Source organism: Chenopodium quinoa, unplaced genomic scaffold (genome assembly GCF_001683475.1).
Source record: "Chenopodium quinoa cultivar QQ74 unplaced genomic scaffold, ASM168347v1, whole genome shotgun sequence".
NCBI lineage: Eukaryota > Viridiplantae > Streptophyta > Magnoliopsida > Caryophyllales > Amaranthaceae > Chenopodium > Chenopodium quinoa.
In genome coordinates, this window is record NW_018744100.1 from 938,127 (window position 1) to 958,429 (window position 20,303).

The window sequence follows — 20,303 nt, forward strand, 5'->3', positions numbered from 1 at the left end:
TTTTAGTAGTTTTTTACTTCTTTGATTTCATTAACAAAATCACTAACATACACAAATATTACAACCGAATATGAAAAATACCTTATTAAAAGCTTTAATGGTAAATCAATAATAGACTAAAATAAATTCAATGATACATGGTCATATTTATATTTAAAATTACGTAGTTATTCATATAGGAGTAAAATTCTATTGTTAATTGGATATTCATATCATATCACTAATAAATAAAGCCGGTCTCCCAGCCAGATCACGAGATAGCGACACTTGACATTTCAATTTTTCGCCAAGTGTCGAGCCATGTAGGTGACAAATAGGTTTTATTGTGATATATATAATGCCAAGTAAGCGAATTTTGGATAAATTTTTTAAGATAGAATTGTTGTGTGGTGTTTAATTATCGATATACTTCCAATATTTTATATATATACAAAATTAATTATAAATTTTTGTGCCCCGGACGATGCCTAGGTGATAAACCTTTTGGCTTGAATGTTAAATACGGTTATATAATCACTTTTGATAATGCAGGATATTTAGACATGCGATATCATACTTAAATTTTTTTTATTAAATTGAAAGTATTTTTACCGATTAAAACTTATTTTTACTAATTCTCTATTATTTTAAATATATTATTAATGGATCTTATTTTAAGTAACTTTTTAAAACGAATTTTATGATGGAAATAGAACCGAGTAATAAGATTTTTATTAAAAGTTATGATTAATTTTGTATATATGAAATATTAGAAGTATATCGACCATAAAACTCTATACAACAATTTTATCTTAAAAAATCTATCCAAAATTCGCTTACTTAGCATTATATGTATCACAATAATATCTAGTTTTCGCCTACGTGACTCGACACTTGACGAAAAACTGGAATGACAAGTGTCGCTGTCTCGTGACCTGGCTGCGAGACCGGCTTTATTTATTAGTGATATATGATATGATATTGATTGAATTTTTTGTTTTAAAACAAAGAGATTAAATTGTATTTAATTGCTCATAAGTTCAAAGCAAAGCAATCGAGACTTCTTTAATCATTAATTCATTATCACAAACTATTTTATACTAACCTTAATATAAAATTTAATACATCTTTTTATTTGTCCGGCCTCAAAGATGGCCAATTAAGAAAAAAAAAAAAGAGATTCCTAACACCAACATGCCATGATCTTTGCCAACTCCAAAGATGATCAAATTAAAGCAAAATTAAATTCCCTTCCAAAAAAATAAATAATAAATTTAAAAAGGCTAAGTTTGTCATTTCATCCAAATCTCAAAGGCAAAAAACAAGCAAAACCAAATCCCAATTTATCTTACATCAATTATATAATTACTAAAATACCCCCACTTTCTAGTCATCCTTCATCCATCCTTTTTTTTGCGCACAAATTGGACATATAGAGAGAGAAAATAATACTTGTACATGAATTGAAGAGAGAGAAAGATATGTTTGTTTCTTGTATTTTGTTTGACATTGTTATACAAGTATACAACCCACCTTCATTACAAAATCATCATCATCATCATCATCAAATAATTTTTCTGGGTTTTTCTACAAATCTTACATTTGATATATCATTACATTATAATTAATATATACACGTTATAAATTAAAATAATTATTGCATAATAAAAAGATTGCATTTTTATGGGAACATTTCAGAGCTTTCGAAAAGCCTATGGAGCGCTTAAGGATTCTACCACCGTTGGCCTTGCAAAAGTCAACAGCGAATTCAAGGTTATTATTTCTCATTTTTTTTCCTACACATTTTGTAAATGATTTCATGTAATGATCATAAAATATGAAATGGGAAATTGTTTGATTTTTTTTTTTTTTTTTTAAATTATTTTTTATCTTATGTTCTGTTTAGGATTTGGATATAGCTGTGGTAAAGGCGACGAATCATGTTGAGGCTCCTCCAAAGGAACGACATGTTAGAAGTGAGTTGCCCACCCGAGTTTTATTACATGTAACAATTCGAGGCATTGCCTAAGTCAAAAAATGTTTAGATCATATTTTTGTTATCTTAACATAGGATGATCAAATTGTTATAAAAATGTAACCTTGAGTATTTGTTGACAAGTTTACATGCATGTTATATTTTTAGATTATGAAAATTGGTCAAACATGGGAAATTAAAGGGATTAAATTTTTTTATATTTTCCACATAATTAACTTGTTTTTGTTGGTGGTTGATTATATGTGCATTGGTCAAACAATGATTTATGAATTTTGTGTTACAGAGTTTTGTGTATTCATTTTGATTAATTTGTTTCTGTTGTTGATCAGAAGTTTTTGCTGCAACATCAGTTGTTCGGCCACGAGCAGACGTTGCTTATTGTATACATGCATTAGCAAGGAGATTGAACAAGACCAAAAATTGGATTGTAAAGTTTCCCTTCATTTTAACTTTAAGAATTCATGATTCTTTTTGTTATAATCCAACAGAAATTTTTTGCATCATATTATAGGTCTTCGAAATTTGGAAGCTCTAAATTTCTTTGCATCATATTGAAATATAGTCCTGTAATTGTTTTCGAATTGTTGACAGACTAATTAGGAGTTGATTATGATATATTGACACACAATTGTAATCAACAGGTTGCTATAAAGGTATTGATAGTCATTCATAGGACATTGAGAGAGGGAGACCCAACATTTAGGGAGGAGCTACTGGCTTACTCACACCGAGGACATATCCTTCAAATTTCGAATTTTAAGGATGATTCAAGCCCTCTAGGTACCCTCTTTGTCCTACACCTTCTTTAGTTCCTCTTTTTCGATTATTTTACTTGGAGGATAACATCGAGGATTATTCTACTTGCAGCATGGGATTGTTCTGCTTGGGTTCGTACTTATGCACTCTTCCTTGAGGAAAGGCTCGAGTGTTTTAGGGTCTTGAAGTATGACATTGAGGCAGAGCGGTTGACAAGATCTTCACCAGGTGCAAGTAAGGTCAGAAGACTTGTTTAGTATTTTCGATCATTGTCCCTCAATTATCTTTAACCCTTCTTTATATGTGTGTTTGCTAGTATTGGAGGACAAAATACTCAAAATAGAGGTAATGTAGCTTAGTTTTTTCTCAGGTACATAGTAGAACACGGCTATTGACTGCTGAGGAGCTGTTGGAACAACTACCTGCTCTCCAGCAGCTTCTGTTCCGGTTGATGGGTTGTCAGGTAAGAATTAACTCTGTTTTAGGCTCTGATTTTTGTTTTTTTTTTTTTTTTTTAATTTGCTACAAATTTGTATGTTATTCCAGAGTCTGATTTCTGAACATCGTAGTTAGTTCAACTTTTTTGTGCTACTGGCCAACCACATCCCAGGTTGTAAGGCCGAAACTTCAACTGAAGGGGTAGGAGTGGGGGCAGTTTGTTCATAGGGCCTGCAATTGGGCGCTGCTGCTGTACTTAACGTTATCAAACTGTTAAAAACATGTATCTCTGAGTAATAGTTCGTATTTATTCTTCTAACAACGACTCCCTAACTCTTTGGCAGCCTGAAGGAACAGCTTGCACAAATTATCTCATACAGTATGCTCTAGCTTTGGTAAGCATATTACTTTGCTTCTGAAGCATTTCACTACATTCAGCATACAATGACAACTGTATTTGGATTGACAGAAACACAAAGGATGTAAAACTTTCCTTTTAAGCTTGATTTCACATTTTTGTGATGTAGGTGCTGAAAGAGAGCTTCAAAATTTACTGCGCGATTAATGATGGTATAATTAATTTAGTGGACATGGTATGAATTTCTATCCAAGAACTTGTAAGCTATTTTTTCTTAACATTCCTTTCAAGAGTTTCCCTTCACCAACTAATCTTCAAATATTTCTTCATTTATGTGTAGTTTTTCGACATGACTAAACATGATGCTGTAAAAGCACTTAACATATATAAAAGAGCTGGTCAGCAGGTATGTTGTAGCAATTTAAAGAATGAAGCTCATTCCATCCACTTGTAGCTTCTTGCAATTTTTCTTTTTACTATATCCCTCTTTTACAGGCTGAATTTTTAGCTGATTTTTACGAATTTTCTAAAAGATTGGATCTAGCCAGGAACTTTCAGTTCCCAACGTTACGACAGGTAATTTTCTGCAACTGGAAAGCGATTGTGTTCTTTTTCTTTCGGTATCATGTTCTCTAGTTTCAACAAATTGATGGCCTGAAATTTGTCTTGATCAATAGCCACCCCCCTCATTTTTGGCTACTATGGAGGAATATGTCAAAGAAGCACCACACAGTGGTTCTGTTGCACAGAGACTAGTGAGAAAATTTTTTCGCCCCCCCTTATAACCTCATTTCATAGTCTATTGCTAACATACAACTCCAACTTGACAATTCAGTTCAAGTCATGCTATGAAATTTCTGATAATATTTTTTGAATTCAAAACTATGCTTCAACAGGAGTATCAAGAAAAGGATGAATCCCCACACAAAATTGAAGAACCTCAAATCGAACAAAGTCAACAAGAGGAAGAGGAAACAGAAGAGCCCGAGGAAGAGCCAGAGCTTGAGCCAGAGCCTCAACCCGAACCTCCTCCCTTGATTTCCACAGACGATGATCTTCTTGTAAGTCCATATTATGATCTTGCTTTCGCAAACTGTTCACACTTCTGAAATTCTGACTCCTCTTTGTCTGGCTCTTTTCTGCAGGGTCTGCAGGAAATAAATCCAAAAGCTGCAGAATTGGAAGAAATGAATGCCTTAGCTCTTGCCATTATTCAACCAGGTAATTGCAAATATAGTTCTCTTACATTACTGCCTTAGCCTTTTCGCTTATTTGTCACACTTGCACATATTTTGTGTATCTTCTGATTTTGGTTGCAATATAGGAGGTGAAAATCGATCTTCAGCAAGCAATGCCTTAACAGAATTCAGTGGTACATCAGGATGGGAGCTAGCCCTAGTTACAACCCCCAGCAACATCAACAGTACTCCGCCGACAGATACCAAATTGGTTTGTCTTCTAAACATCTACCTGTAAAATTATAGTAAAATTACCCTAGATATCATTCTGCTGCTACGTGTGTTGGTTATTTATTGGTTTTATTTTTGGGAGAGTTCAGGCGGGTGGCTTTGACAGCTTATTACTCAATAGCTTATATGAAGACGAGAATGCAAGAAGACAGCTACAGATGCAGAATGCAGGATACGGGCCATATGGGATGGGAGCAGGTGCGACACAAGTACACAACCCATACGAACAACAGCAGGACCCCTTTTTCATGTCAAATAACTTCGCACCACCCACCAACGTTCAGATGGCTATGTCTCAGCAACATCAGCAGCAAATAATGATGCAACAGCAACATCATCACCAGCAACTACCGCCATCCCAGAGTATGATGATGGTGCCTTACCAAAGCACTTCTCCCACTCAATACCCTCAGCAGCAATCCATGGCTATGGGTGCATCTAACCCATTTGGGGATCCATTTTCCGCTTTCCCTCAAACTGCAACACCCATCCACGGGAACCACGGATTACTTTAGACGAGTCAATGTTTTTCATCTCTTCAATTTTTTGGTTTCTTAAATTTTTTTTCTTTTTTCTTTTTTTTTTTTTACTATCTAGGTGCAACTTGATCAATGATGCATTCCTTCATTCTTTTTGTGAGTAAGAATTTATTATCACATTTTTTCAGTTTGCTAACATCGTCGAAATCATATACAACATTGCCATTCTTTTTCCGATGCAGCAAAAATCAATACAACAATGTCATTCTTTTTTCCAATGCAAGTTGAAGTTCCGAGAAACGACTTTGTTCTCTTCACCTTATTCTTATTGCTTATTACATATTTTGGTTAAAATCAATCCACATTAGATCAAACTAGAAAATGTCAGAGATCAAATCTTATTTTTGTTTGCTTATTGCCCACTTATAACTTTGTATTTGTAAAAATTATAAAAAACAAATATTATTTGAAAAATACAAGTTAAGATGAATCTAATAAGATCCCAATACATAAGGTTTTTTTTTTTTTCTTCTATACATTGATGTAAACCTAAGGTTAAAGTATAGCCAAATCAGACAATCAGATCAGATCAAGCTAGATAAAAAAAATTTAGACTAGACTTTAGAAAATTCAAACCAAAACACTTTCTTTTAGGGCGAAGAGAACAAAGCCAATCGTTTTACTCGTAGTCCAAGAAGGAAGGAATATGGATTATATAGTTTCACTGTTTTAATAAGTACTCCGTATATAGTTTCACTGTACATACAAACGAGCGCCAATTGCGCAAAGCCCCCGATTTGGATTGTTTCAGACTCAAGGCAGGCTCAGTTGAATATGGAATACCATGGATACCTACATCGGTTTTGCTTTAGCTTAGAGGAGATATTTCTGCTTTGCTCCAAACTTCCAAAGGGAAGCAGAGGTTTTACTATGCAAAAATTTGGGCCAAATCCCCAATACAGTAATTTGGTCGAAATTCCCACAATTAATGCTTGAATGTTTTAAGGTAGATGCCAATGCAATATGAAATTTTTTTCGGTGTGACTACTCTGTGGCAACAGAAAGCAATTGAAAGACTGGAACAAAAAAATCTATAACGTCTGCATTGGCTACCAGATAAGATGAACACACATAAAACATAAATCCAAAACATCTGCATTGGCTACCAGATAAGATGAACACAGTTAAAACATGAACAGAACATTGGCTACTTCATAAGATAAACATGGATGCAATGCAGGACCAGTCAGAATAGAAATACTCCGCATAATTAGATCAAACTTGTATTATTAGGTCCTTGAGTTGATGTGCAAGAAACAAATACAAGATAAGTTTCCACAACTAACCTAGCTTTACCATATGGACATCAGAAAAGGTGAAAGTAAACTGTTTTGCTGCGGAAACTACAGGTTACATTATGTACAAATGCCAGTATACTTGGTTGCCTTCCAGAATAAATACTCCCTGATTTTCAAGTTTCCATGATCAAACCTTGCACGAGCAAAAGCCTGTAGTTTCGAACAATTTATTAGCAAGAGAATACAATAAACATGCATACAATCAACTAAGGGAAACAGGCCTTTTAAGAAATCAGAATCTAACCTCTAAGTATAATCAACATAGTGCAAAATTAGAGTTTTTTAGACCAAATTCAGTGATAGAATTGAAACTGTAACTGTTATTAGTGATAGTAATTTTTTTTTCTTGATTTATTAAAGTGCAGTTGATTATTCTTCACAAGTTCCTGCTGATATATCCAAATAAAGAGTGAAAACAATCACAGCAAACATGTCATGATGCAAATTTACAATGTGTAATAGAAGACACAGGGATGTTATGATTAAGGGCAGATGTTTAAATACTTTAAGGAAAATAAAGCATCAAACCAAGAAATATTCATATGGAGCCCCAGTACACTTTTTTAAAGACATTTTTTCACAAAAGTAATTAGTTGCACGATACAAATAGATCAGACAACAGAAATTATCAACCCAACACATTATAATCAAAATTTCAAGTTCAAAGCTGATATCAGCACCAATGCTGATATTAAATTATTTGAAATTTGAAAAACCTGCTATCATGATTGTGGGGATACCAAATCGCTTTCAAATCTACATTGAAAATATAGATACTAGTTACTGCTTACCATTAAACAACTACAAGAGGCAAAGTAAACTGGTCATAAATGTAGATCATTACTCCTCATCCTCAGATAATGACGGCTTTCCTAAGTTGCTTGGGTCAAATACCTGCACCTCTACCTTCACAGGAGTACTATGATCTGGGACTGACCCTGTCACCAAAAAGCAAGTAGACATTGTTAATAATGAAATAATCTGGCCGGAAAAAAGGGCTATGACTATAAACTTGCATTTATTAAACTTTTATTGTACTTCACAACAAAAAAAATTCTAAAACCATTCTTTTTTTTTTTTCCCCAGTAAGATATGCCTCCTTTACCGATACATATTATTGTTGCTGTCTAACAGTGAAAAAAGGTTTATGTGAACAGCTTAAGCCGATTATCATTTTGCAATCAATAAGTCAAATCATTTCACAACATGCTGCTAGGTACATAATATGTCAGGAAAATGAAAAAGGCGATATAGCCTTGTCTGCAAATGGCTAAAAAAGGCCAATCATAGCATTTGAAGATAGATATTTAGTAAGAAGACAGATTCCTGAAGGTCAACGACTACAAAATAACTTGGGCAAAAACAACAGTCTGAAAGATAGGCTACAATTAAAATTGAACTTTAGCAGTAAGGCTCCAGCTCAACATCTCTTTAGCAAATATCCCATGGACCCATCATTTATTTATATCAGTTTCAAAATGCAAGGCAAATTACAAAGACTCAAACAGAAAGCACTTTAAGAAAATTTATCTGCAGAGAGATTCTAGAGGACATTGAATTATTATTGTAAATGCTTCATGAACCACATTTTGTTGTAACATCAGAAAGAGATGGAACAGAAACAGGAAGTTTACTATCACACATTTTGACCTCTCAATCAACTCTTGACTTCCAGAACAGTTAGAAGTAGGGTTTCTCATCGATGACATATCAAGACACTTTATACATTTGAAAACAATTAACAAGAGGGTTAAAAATTACTACCAAGAAGACTTTTAAAGTACATAAATTTACTGGTTTATGGCAATGAGATGGATTAATAAGGAAAACTAACTGAAAAGGGCATATACACATTTCGGAAGTAACCTCAAATTGAACAAGTGGAGGGGGGTTGTGAAGTAAAAGCCAGGTTCTAGTCAAGGAAACTCAACCTATATCCATTAGCATTAGAATTTCAAGAGTAGAAGACCCAAATGAATTGTTACCACTGCGACAAATAAAAGCTCAGAAAATTAAACTCGTAAAATAAAACCATACTAACACCAATATTTCTCTTCTTCTTACAGTGAGATAGTAGATAATCAGTTCGAGTTGCTTCTTAAACCTATGTCTTTAAACTCAGGGCATAATCAAACAGTTCTGAAGTCAACTAAAACCCCACTATAGGTTGCCAACTTGCCGTCATTAAAATTCTGGTTATACTCAACTCCTAAGTTACATGGACTCGGGAATGGGTGTCGGACACGAACACATGTCCAAGTGTCCGATCCGGCAAGTTCCAAATTTTTAGGACACGGGGACTCTGTCCGATATTGGACACGAGTACGAGGAAAACGTCAATACTTCACTTAAATTTATATAAATAACTTATATATTACAAAAGTTTTAAATTTTTCATTACGTCAACCCCTATTTTTTTTTTTTAATTTTAATTCTTTTCTCAGTAATTTCTCCTAATAAATGGCAATCTTCTTCTCTCCATCTTCTCTATATCAATAGTGGTCTTCGAACAAGATGTGTTTATCTTTCATGTTTCTCCTCTTTTTTCCTCTCCACTCTTAATGGAAGCGTCCGAGTGCCCAGTGAAGGGTCGGACATGTGTCACGTGTCCGTGTCGTGTCGACACGGACACTTCGCGATTTTAGCCGTGTCCGATTAAGTGATTAACATAGCTCGACTCAATCAGAGACTGTCAAAGAAAATTGTCACCAATGATCACCACTTCTCAATGTAGACAACCTTTCTAAACGCTTGTCCCAAGTCTTCTGACACATAACGCTCCAATAAACACTACAAAGATGCCACCTTTTTGCTCAATAACATGATGAATTCAGTTTCTATCAAACCAAACATATAGTCTCTTCATACCAATCTAATCATCAAATCGACTCTCCATTTATAAGCTTCTTTTTTACCTATAGGTGTGCCACTACAATTAGCACCAATTATTAGTACAATTTGGGGTACAATGAGTTCACTGAGAGGATCATCCCCCCACCACATTCTCCACTAATTAGCTCTAGCAAATAAAACTTTACAAGTTTTTCTTAGAAGTCAATGTCTTTATCACTAGAAAAAGAAATTATTACAGCACTTATTTACAAATGATTATTGCCAATACTTCAGCCATTTTCACACTCTTGCCATCACTCAATCAAGGTGCCATTTTTTTTTTTTTTTTTTTTTCTGATGTCCATATCATAAACAAAACACAATGCAACAACTAAGCTACTCTAGCCTTACATTAGTGACCCTAAACCTTTAAAAATGTCCAATTTTGTCAATAAATTAATTGTAATATTCACCATTTCCCCCAATTTCCCAACTAAGCTCAAACCGAATCTTCCCCAAATTATCGATCACGATATTGAGTCGAATCAAATCTATTCACCATTCCAATTCACAACCCTAAGCAATTAACCAAACCTAACAGTTTCAACAACACAGAAATGATCACATAAACCCATTTCAAGTTTCAAACTTTACCCCTAAAATAATTCAAACCTTTCACCAATCTATTATTCCACAGTAATTAAAAATGAAAAACAATTTAATCAAAAAATAAAGAAAAATCCTAACCTTGAAAGAAGAAAGAAGAAGAAGGCCAACCAGAAGCAGAGGAGAGAGAAAGAGACTCCTCCTCAGTCAAAGGATTAGTAAGCCTCTCCACAATCTCAACAATGTTATCAGAGCTTCGTTTAGGAGGGACCCAGTAAGAAGAACCAGGACGAAGAGGGAGCCAATCAGGGGCAAGCCGTCGCACGAAGATACCATGGATAGCATCTTCAAGCTTCTTCAACCCAATAACTTCGATTTCTCCGCCATCGGAGGCAGAATCGAGGTCTACTTCGATGAGGCGGGCTTTAGTGGAAAGGTGGTTTCTGGGGTTGGTGAAAATTGGGGAGGAGAGAGAATTTGGGAGGAGTTTAAGCGCGCTTGAGGTGGTTGTGGAAGAGGAGGAGAAGAGGGTGATTAGGGATTGAGAGAATCGATGCGCCATTGATGAAGAGGAGAGAGAAAATGAGAAGAAAATGATGAAATGAAGAAAGCAGAGAGGAGAAGGGTAGTTTGTTCATACGGAGTAGGAGGGTGTTATTGCACGGGGTTTATATTTTTGCACGGCATCACCGACTTATGAATGTTTTATTGTTTACAGTGGGTTTTGATGATATTTTAGGTAGCGTTACTTGCAAAAAGCTAACAAGATTTTAAGGGGGTTTGGATATTTTATGGATTTGTATTACTTTGTAGTTGTGGATTGTTAAACACCGCTTTAAAAAATATCACCACTGTCAATATTTGATGTGAATGGACAATCATGTCCTTACTACTTCACTATCCCTTATCCGATCCGGCGACCCACCACACCTTCCGATCGGCGACGACCACCGTCACCCTGACCGGTGACCCACCATCTTCCCTCGCCGGCGGGATGGTAGTGTTTTTTTTCTTAATTTCCGGCAACCACGGTTGCCGCCGAAAAAAAAAACACCACCTTTCCGCCGGTGAGGGAAGGTGGTGGATCGTCATTGAGGGGGATGTGGTTGGTCGCCGGTCAGGTGGTGGTGGTGGTCGTCGCCGGTCAGGTTGATGCTGTCAAGGTGTAGGGAAGATAGTGGTGAAGTACTAAGAGCATCTCCAATGGTAAGCTAATTCTCAAATAAGCTTGCCATGCCACGTAGGATTTTAAGCTAATTTTTTGTGTAGCTATTTGGGTCCCAATGGTTAGCTAATGACTTGCAATTTAAATGAGCTTAACTTTCTCAATTATCTTAAAAGTTTAATTGTATTAGTATATTAATCTCTAAAATTTTAGAAACTTTTTTCTCAAGCAAATTAGCTTGGCCAAGCTAATTGTATTTTTTAGCTCCAATGGTCAAGCTAATAGCTAGAGACTTTTGGAATCTGCAAGCAAGTCCGTAGCTACAACCATTGGAATTGCTCTAAGGGCATGGTTGTCCATTCACACTAAATTTTGGCGGTTTCGATCATTTTTTCTGGCGGTATTTAACACCCCTTTCTATATACCTAGGAGTCTGAATTTAAAAATAATGCATCTAAAATAAAACGGAGGAAGTAGATATTTTGGTGAGCTTTGAGCCTGTTTATGAGCTATTTGGATTGAGGTTAGGTAGAGAGAAGTCGAATGGAGTTTCGAGTTGAAGTTGAATGGGGTATGAGGTTGGCCTTGAGTCATGGACGAGTTGAGTTGAATAGAGTAGAAAAAAAAAGGTATTGAGTCATGCTCTGCAAAGTTATCAAAATCGTGGTTCAAATCTGAATTGAGAGGGGCTTTTAAAATCGAATTGTAAAATCGGATCTACGAACACGTATAATTAAGACGTCATACTCAAATTTCATTGATCTAGTATATATTATAAGTTAAAAAACCTAATTATTGATAGAAAGTAAGTAGTTGTTTACCCCTCAGCAACCAAATAATTGACTATATTTATTAACTATAGGTTTTTGTTAGTTAAGAGATATACATAGTATGTAAAGGGTAGAATCATTTATCAAATCGTCAAATTGTAAAATTTGAATTGTAATTAACTACGAGTAATTGAAAATATTATTATCGGTTTAAAATAGGAAAGTTGGAGATCATTACTCATCCAGTTCAAACCGCATCATAGCTTAGAAATTGCCAAGTTTGTGAGGGTGGCTACAAAGCTGCTATGGCATTAATGTTGGCTGATTACACTCTACAATAAGTTGTTCATCAACGACTGTAATAGCCCAAAGTTTATGTTTTTAAATGCAATTTTTCCTTCATACTCCGTATTTTAGTTAAGACTTTAATAACATCTCTATATTAAACTTTCCCCCATTACCTTGCAAAATTGAAACATGCAAAAAGATTCAGATAAATTTCATTAAGCTCCTGAAAAATGCATCAGGATTAAGGCATGTTTCTTACAAGTTACAATATTAGCACAGCACAACGTAGATTTTACTTATGCTAATAAATCAAGATTCAGGCAATATGATAACAACGAAAAAGGGAGCCTAAATGCAAGTCCCTGATTGTCTATTTGAATGGAAAGTTCCATTTATTTCTTTTGAGAAATTACTGTTTTTGAATCAACTTTAAGTTTCACTGAGGAGATATGATGAACTGATGATCACCAAGCTGCCTTCTATGAATGTTGCTAATTTTGTTGCCAGGAGAGAAGAAATGTTGATCATTTTGCAAATCAGTTTGCTAATTTTGTAGGCATCTTCATACTCGTCCGTAGTAATTTCCTGACATTTTTGCATGACGGCTGATTTTAGGTTCTCAATAATAATCCATTGATCTGCAGGGATGTATCATAGCAGTCATCTGCAACCATAATGTTAAGAGCACAATATTCAATTTATTAGAGTGACAAAAGAAACAAACTTAGCCCAAAAGCACTTTTTGAAATTCTGTTAACCATTCACGAAACTTGGATAATGCATTGGGTACATCTGGTGGACTAAACTAAATTTGATTTGTTCCAGGTCATAAAAGCAGTGAAGCACTCTCTAAACAGCAGATATATTGCTATTACATACTCCGTATGACTATGAAGTAACAAATATAAAGGGGCAGAACTTAAACTCTAAGCCAATTTGTTAAGACAGTCCTCCAAAAGTCCCAAGATTAAAGGATCACTGGATCAGATTAATTATTATGTTAAAAGGCTAGGTCAGTAAGGTCACTCACACTCCAACTACACCTATGGGACGAAAGATTACAGTGATACACCAATTCTCAATGTGTAACACATGAACTTGCAATTATTTCATCAAAATTTCCAAGTAAAACGTCACAAAAGCATTTATGTAAATAATCAACATCGCTGTTAACACTAATCCTACCTATACTTAGAAAACCAAAACACTAATCCAAATGTTTAATTCATCCTCAAATAGGAAAGTAAAACCATAAAACAAGGAAAAGAATCAACTAACTCTACCAAAATAAGGAAACTATCTAAGATGCAGTTACCAAAATAAGCCAAAAATGTGTCAAAGGCACGTTTGAGAACGGTTCAATACACCGCTTCAGGTTTTCCCGGAGAAAATCGTGTGTAAGTCTAACTATGCACACATCAGCCATGTGCACACAACTCCCAAATTAACCAAAAAAGTTTCAGACAGCTAAGATCAACGACAATCTTTGTCTAAGGCATCCCTAGCAATGCTCTGGCATCAACACTGAGGCAAAAGAGCATTCTTGACTGTAGAGATAAAACGAAAATAAATGACATCTGTTTTGTATAAACAACGAATGAGAACCAATAATAACAACAATGACCAAAGACATTGTCCAAAAATCTCAAACTCATATCTCCTCATATATCACATTTACAAGGCCCTTAACAATGGACAAATCCATTAGTAATGCACATATCCTTTGAAAATTACTACCTCTGTACAACAAGTGGTCCTGTTAAATGCTACCCGAATGTTAATGTTATTATGAAAGGAAGCAAACTTTCCAAATTCTGTAGGTAGACTAAGCCTGATCAACATAGCAGCTGAAATAGGGTTGTGACAACTTTTCTGCGTTTTAAAATATAAAGGTGTAAACAGATAATGGAGAAGCGATGGGTAAGATGATAATGTTTTTCTAAAATTTAGGAAAGGATTATCTTGTATATGGTGGTCCACTGGTCTCTAAGATGTGCTTCTTGTGATGAGTCCTAAACTCATAATCCTGTGATTTTAAGGCCAAGATATGTGTTCAGGATGAGTCTGTGGTATAGACTCAACACTAAAGAAAGTCTCCAGGTTATAATCAGAGGCGTGTTCTCTAATTTAAGAATTATAACTGTTCAGATATGACAGAAGCAAGAACATGACTCCCTGAGTAATAAGCGAGTCTTCAGGGTATAAACATATAATCAGAGACGTGTTTTCTAACATGGGTAACACTGGAATTACAAGTCTAATTTAAAAATTATAACTGTTCAGATAAGACAGAAGCAAGAACACGACTGCCTGAGTAGGTGATAAGTGGACTTTTAACCCATCCCTACTAAGTCAATTAAAAGTCATTTCCTAATAGTTATAATTATTTTGGTAGTGGGTGTGAAAGAATTATTGGCTAGATGTGACTCACTCTTAATATTTTGACTTCTTGACCCTACTTCTTTGCTTTGGAAAGAATAATATTATTGGTGTTTTATGATAAGAACTCATTTTATATTTCAACTTCTAACTTTTTTATACTCTTTTTAAAGATAATTTAACAATGACAATAACAAATTTGTAGCCATTGCAATCTTTTAATCAGGGTTGATACATATTTCTTTTTATCTAAGTCATAACTTTTTATACATTTGACTGACCCACTACATCAATTATCTTCAATTTCTTCATAAATCTACTCCATTCTCAACCCATGCCATGTTATTTGACTTATTACCGACTAGTTGTAAATTTCCAAAATTAGTGTCCTATATTATGTAATGTTATGGTGTAAATTTTTTTAATACGATCGACTATTAATTCATTTACTCAAATGTAAGAATGCTCATGATTTAGACAAAATACATAAACACCATTAAAAGATTACAATGGCAACAAATTTGGTGTGGCTATGGTTCTTTAAATAACATAAAAAAATTTAGAAATAAAAAGAGAGAAAAAAAAAAAATAAATAATAAGTTCCTACGTCCTATTACAAAATATTATCACATGTTTATTTCTTTCCAAAGCAAAATAGCGGTGTCAAGATTTCAAAATGATGATATCACCTGGTAATGAAGTTGGAGTCAACCGTATATCCTACTAGTTTAGGTTCCTAAATTTTTTTGATTTCTAACCTTGAATTTTTGTTCACCTTAAGTCACAACTACCAAACAATTGTCTCACATCCACTAACCCAAAATAATTATTGATTCACACTATACAAATGGTCACAAAAATGACTTAAACACGACACAAGATATTTTTTAGATGAAAAAAGAGAGTTGACTTCCATGTATAAACCGTAACCTTCTTCACTTGAGACTTGAGAGCGTCAAATCTCAGTCATTATCATTTGATAAAGGCGAATTTCAATTCGAAACAGTCAAATTGGAAAAAATCACGACTTTTTAAAAAACATCGTTTTAGTATGGCAAATATCATTTCAGTGATTTAGAATCCTGGACAGAATGGCTGCATCACCACAGTACGGAAGCCATTTTAAACCATGGCAGTGGTGGGGGATGGGGTCTGTTGGCGGTGTAAATGATGGGGCTCCATATAAGGTGGCAGTGTTCTTGATGTTAACCAAGGGAGGAGGGATTTATTCATTTTCCTTGATCGAACCAAATAACCCCTTAGCATAATTCTAATGAGTGTAATAATAGTTACCTAAAATCAGTATTTTTTTTGACAGTTAAAGTATCCACAATTTTAAATAAAATCATGAATATAGCAGTTTATTAGATTTTTAAAAATATATATATACTAAATATACATATTGGCTGCTAAATGTAAACCGCAAAAAACATAGGGATACAAAACAAGATATCATACCTCCACTTCGTCACTTTATGCTGTTAAAACACGAAATTTTAGACCACTCACTTCATACTCCAGGAATTAACCTGAAGCTGCTATAGATGCAATGGTAGCACTAGCAAGTCAAATATCATATGTATTAGTCAAGTCGATAGTATTAAAATTCCATGACAATAAAACAGAAGTAGAAAGATACGCACCTGCAGGAATTAGTGACATCAATCACATCACATTCAGAAGTATTAATATTATTTCCCTTCAGTCCAGTCCTTCCACAATCCCTTCCACTTTTATGCTTAGCTAATAGAGGGCATCTCCAGAAAATTTTGTTTCCATTACTTCATTGTTCAGGTTCCCATTAATATGTTACTTTGCAGACTACTTGGATGCCTCTCCAAGAAAAATTTAAATAAAATCAACTTAGGAAGAATCATGGGTGCAAGCCTCTCAGCAAACACATGTCAAGCCATCAAGCACTCATGTCATTATTACATAAACAAGCCGTTATTATCCAGACTGATAAACACATCAAGTCACAGCACAGAAGACCCATATACTTCAAACAGAATCCTCTAACAAGTTAAAGCATCATAGCTCCACATCACCGGACTTGTCATTTGCTGCATTAGTTCCTAACTCAACCCTAGGCTTAGCAGAAAGCCCTTTGGCCAGCATCTCTTCATCATACTGCCTTGCATTATCCACCATACCCTTTTGCAACAAAGCATCAATCAATGCATTGTAAGCAGCCTCATTGGGACTACAACCAAGTTCTTTCATCTTATCCCAAACAATATAAACAGGGCGAAGAAATCCCCATCTCCCAAATTTTCTCATAAGCATCACATAAGTATCCATTCTTGGAGTAACCCCACTTTCTAACATCTTCTCAAACAACCTTAGCATCTCCTTTGGCCTAACAAGACAGCGGAAAAAACAGTGGTAGGTAAGTACATCGGGTTCACAACCCATTTTGCGCATCTGATAAAGCATACCATATGCCTCTTTCATCCTCCCATTCTCACACAAAAGCTTAAGAACAGTATTATATGTGACCACATTTGGCTGACATCCTAACTCCTTCATTTCTCTAAGCATACGAATCGAGAAATCAACTCCCTCTTTAAGACCAATAGCATGAATAACCGTATTATACGCCACAACATCCAATTGCATCCTCTTCCTCCTCATATCCTTATACATTTTTAGAGCTTTCCATGGCTTCCCACACTTACATTGCACATCCATATAAATCGAATACGTCACTAAATCTTTCCGAACCCCTTTCTTATCCATCTCCTCCCAAAACTCCCTACACTTACCCCACCACCCCATCTTTGCATACCCTCGAAGCATCATATTACAAACTTTCGTCTCACTCACAAATTTAACAAACGATTGCCTCTTAACCCACAAACCTTCCGCTTCAATCACATGTTTATACTCACAAAGTGCATCAATCAAATTACAAAAAGATGTCTCATCCTTCAAATTAAACTCCCCTAATCTATCATACATATCAATTGCTTCATTAACATAATGAGCAGATATATAACGCTTGAACATTATACGAAAAGTAAAATAATTAGGCATAGAAAATGAATGTTTTCGCATGATTTCAATAAATTCCCAACATTTATCAAATTCAAAAAACTTACCCAGAATATCAATCATAGAATTGTAAGTTTCTGTATTATGCCGGAACCCACAATTGGTTTCGACCCAGTTGAAAAATTCAAGTGCCCGATTGAAGTCATTGTTGTAAGATGATAGGGTTTCACAAACAGTGATGAAATCCAGAGGTTTTGGGGAAGATGGGGTGTAAAAATTAGGGTTTTTAGAGATGGGATTTGGGGGATTAGCAGTAATTTGATGAAAAGAGTGGGATTTGACATAGAAGGCAATGGGGATGGAATGAATTAGAAGCTCTTGCAAAGTGTTGGAAACAAGAAAGAGATTTGATAACAGGTTTTTGGGTCTCTTCATTCCTGATTATCAACAAGTTTGCTTCACTATGAGAGTGTTGCTGATACAGTGTTTAGTCACGCCAGCGGGTAGTTGTATCTTCTATTTTGTAGAGGTGATCAAATTGCGGCCACGCCAGGCTGGACTTAATTTCATGCTCAAACCCGCAAAAAGGTCAGACTTTTCAGACCAAAACGGATTATTCAGGCTTATTTCAGACCAGATTAGGGTTTCTAATCATTTATTTATTTATTTATTTTTATCATTTTAAAGGTTTGTGCCGCACATTTTTGGACCGGTTCGGACCGGGCTAAGGGGCTTGGCCATTGTTGATCACCACTAGTATTCGTAGAAGTAAGGGGAATAATGACAGAGGGTTGTTGAGTTTATAATGTTTATGATTGAGTGCATTGTGCATTGTGTAAATAGTGTGGGGCAATAGGGGTAAGGTAGTAAAGGGGGTTTGCTAAAAATAGAATAAACTATTAGTGAGTCTAAACTTTCTTAAACACCCCAAAACAAAAAGTAAGTCGAACTTTTGGGAATGAAGGGAGTATATAGTTTTCCATTTCATGTTACAGGAGAATTCCGGTTGAATTATGTGAGAAAATGTGAAAGATGAAAAGACTTGTAGAGTCCCGAAAGTGGACACTTTGGCCAACGCCGAAAGTGGACACTTTGGCCAACGCCCATATTGTGACCATGTTGGCAAGTAAAATATCTAATGGGATGAAACTATAACGTTTTTAAGAGCTAAGATATGCCCCTCTCTCAATTTAGATTTCATAATCATTCAGAAGAGGAAGCAATAGTTAGTTTGTTGCATATGACCTCTAAGAATACCAATGTAGTTAAAGTGCTGCATTATTGGGGCATTTGACTTTATCTTTGTTTGGGGTTTTTTTCGTTTAGTTCTGCTATTCAGGAGAGGTTAATGACTTACTCGTAGTAGCAGAAGAGAAGTTTGATAAAAAGAATTAGAAAGCTTAATTAGCAATTTGGTTGTGTATCAAGTCTCTTTTCAAGCATCCCAAATTTTGTAGATGAGTTATGCATGTCTTTAAAGGAGTTGCAGCAATCATCATCTAACTGTTGTGGTCATCCTATTGTTTCAGGTTCCAGGAAAGTCTGTTCAAGATTGTTTTGATAAAGTTCATTCAGACAATCAGACTCCACTTTGCTCAAAGCCGTCTTCACGGGCTAAAAACCTGAACTCACCATTTGATTTCTTAGTGTCTGGCAGTGAATTGAACTTTTTAAATCTGTTAAATCAAAGAGCAAAAGGCCTTGCAAGAAAATGTGTAAGAGCCAAGAGGCACGTAAATATGTGAGACAATTATTGCAGAAGTAATTGTCATTTGAATCAAAATAATGAAGCAGATTTATTTGCTGTTCTTGAGCCTTCAGTAAATTACTCAGATGAAGCCCTTGAGCTCAATGCTGTATAGTTGACTCTGAAACAACTACTGAGAAGCCCAGATTTGTCAAAGTCTTGGGACAGATCTTCCTCAGGCTGTAAGAAGCACCTTTAGAGGTTCAGTGATAGAATTATAAGCCCCTTGACAAGTCCTCCAGTTCTGAAGAAGGAGAAGAATATGGCTTTAAATGAGAAGTATACTGTCCAAATACACATCAGGGAGAATAAGAGAACGGTGGCTTTCTCGCGCTGTATGAAGTAAGCTCGTAACCAAAGGGCTAGAGAAGAAAACTCCGTTCACATGAAGGATATCGTTTAGTTGTGTAAGATGCATGCCTAGTTTTTGATGCGAAAGAGGCCATTGATAAATTTCAACAGTTACAGGCCTATATTATGGAAGGATTTCCGAAATCTGAGGAATTTCTAGTTTTTGTATCTCCATCCTATTTACATTAGTTCTATACAATAGATCCATCTTATCTGTAGGCTTTTTACCTTGCCCCAACCGTGTTGGATACGTATATTCGTTCAAGTGTCAAACTCAATTGCTTTTTGAATAATGGCATTGTGTTACGGTCCGGGAGTTTGGACCCCGAAACGTGCGG

The 20,303-nt window shown here is 35.3% G+C and overlaps 3 protein-coding genes across 3 annotated transcripts; 1 reads left to right on the forward strand and 2 right to left on the reverse strand.

The window, feature by feature from the left end:
• The first annotated feature begins 954 nt into the window (after positions 1–954).
• LOC110692306 (putative clathrin assembly protein At5g57200) lies at positions 955–5,893 on the forward strand. The gene is made up of 15 exons (XM_021869311.1): positions 955–1,752; positions 1,886–1,955; positions 2,305–2,402; positions 2,617–2,755; positions 2,843–2,970; positions 3,102–3,194; positions 3,514–3,564; positions 3,697–3,762; positions 3,868–3,933; positions 4,023–4,103; positions 4,205–4,282; positions 4,424–4,588; positions 4,673–4,748; positions 4,852–4,976; positions 5,086–5,893. The coding sequence occupies exons 1-15, from the start codon at positions 1,663–1,665 to the stop codon at positions 5,509–5,511; spliced, it is 1,752 nt and encodes a 583-aa protein (XP_021725003.1). The 5' UTR covers positions 955–1,662; the 3' UTR covers positions 5,512–5,893.
• Positions 5,894–6,733: 840 nt separating this feature from the next.
• On the reverse strand, positions 6,734–10,996 carry LOC110692307. Its single transcript, XM_021869312.1, has 3 exons — positions 10,413–10,996; positions 7,625–7,771; positions 6,734–6,983 (listed from the first exon to the last, which is right to left on the reverse strand). Exons 1-2 carry the CDS (start codon positions 10,831–10,833, stop codon positions 7,674–7,676), a joined length of 519 nt encoding a protein of 172 aa, XP_021725004.1. The 5' UTR covers positions 10,834–10,996; the 3' UTR covers positions 6,734–6,983; positions 7,625–7,673.
• A 1,688-nt stretch (positions 10,997–12,684) lies between these two features.
• Positions 12,685–18,457, reverse strand: LOC110692309 (pentatricopeptide repeat-containing protein At1g80550, mitochondrial-like). Its single transcript, XM_021869313.1, has 3 exons — positions 16,517–18,457; positions 16,332–16,431; positions 12,685–13,158 (listed from the first exon to the last, which is right to left on the reverse strand). The coding sequence occupies exon 1, from the start codon at positions 18,300–18,302 to the stop codon at positions 16,905–16,907; it is 1,398 nt and encodes a 465-aa protein (XP_021725005.1). The 5' UTR covers positions 18,303–18,457; the 3' UTR covers positions 12,685–13,158; positions 16,332–16,431; positions 16,517–16,904.
• Between the last annotated feature and the right edge of the window lie 1,846 nt (positions 18,458–20,303).

What these genes read in the sequence shown, in the direction of transcription:
- LOC110692306 (XM_021869311.1), top strand. Translation starts at nt 1,663, where the DNA reads ATGGGAACATTTCAGAGCTTTCGAAAAGCCTATGGAGCGCTTAAGGAT. An exon ending in TCCGGTTGATGGGTTGTCAG is followed by an intron (nt 3,195 to 3,513) that starts GTAAGAATTAAC and finishes ACTCTTTGGCAG; the next exon opens with CCTGAAGGAACAGCTTGCAC. An exon ending in CGCCGACAGATACCAAATTG is followed by an intron (nt 4,977 to 5,085) that starts GTTTGTCTTCTA and finishes GGGAGAGTTCAG; the next exon opens with GCGGGTGGCTTTGACAGCTT.
- LOC110692307 (XM_021869312.1), bottom strand. Translation starts at nt 10,833, where the DNA reads ATGGCGCATCGATTCTCTCAATCCCTAATCACCCTCTTCTCCTCCTCT. An exon ending in TTCTTCTTTCTTCTTTCAAG is followed by an intron (nt 7,772 to 10,412) that starts GTTAGGATTTTT and finishes TTTTGGTGACAG; the next exon opens with GGTCAGTCCCAGATCATAGT.
- LOC110692309 (XM_021869313.1), bottom strand. Translation starts at nt 18,302, where the DNA reads ATGAAGAGACCCAAAAACCTGTTATCAAATCTCTTTCTTGTTTCCAAC.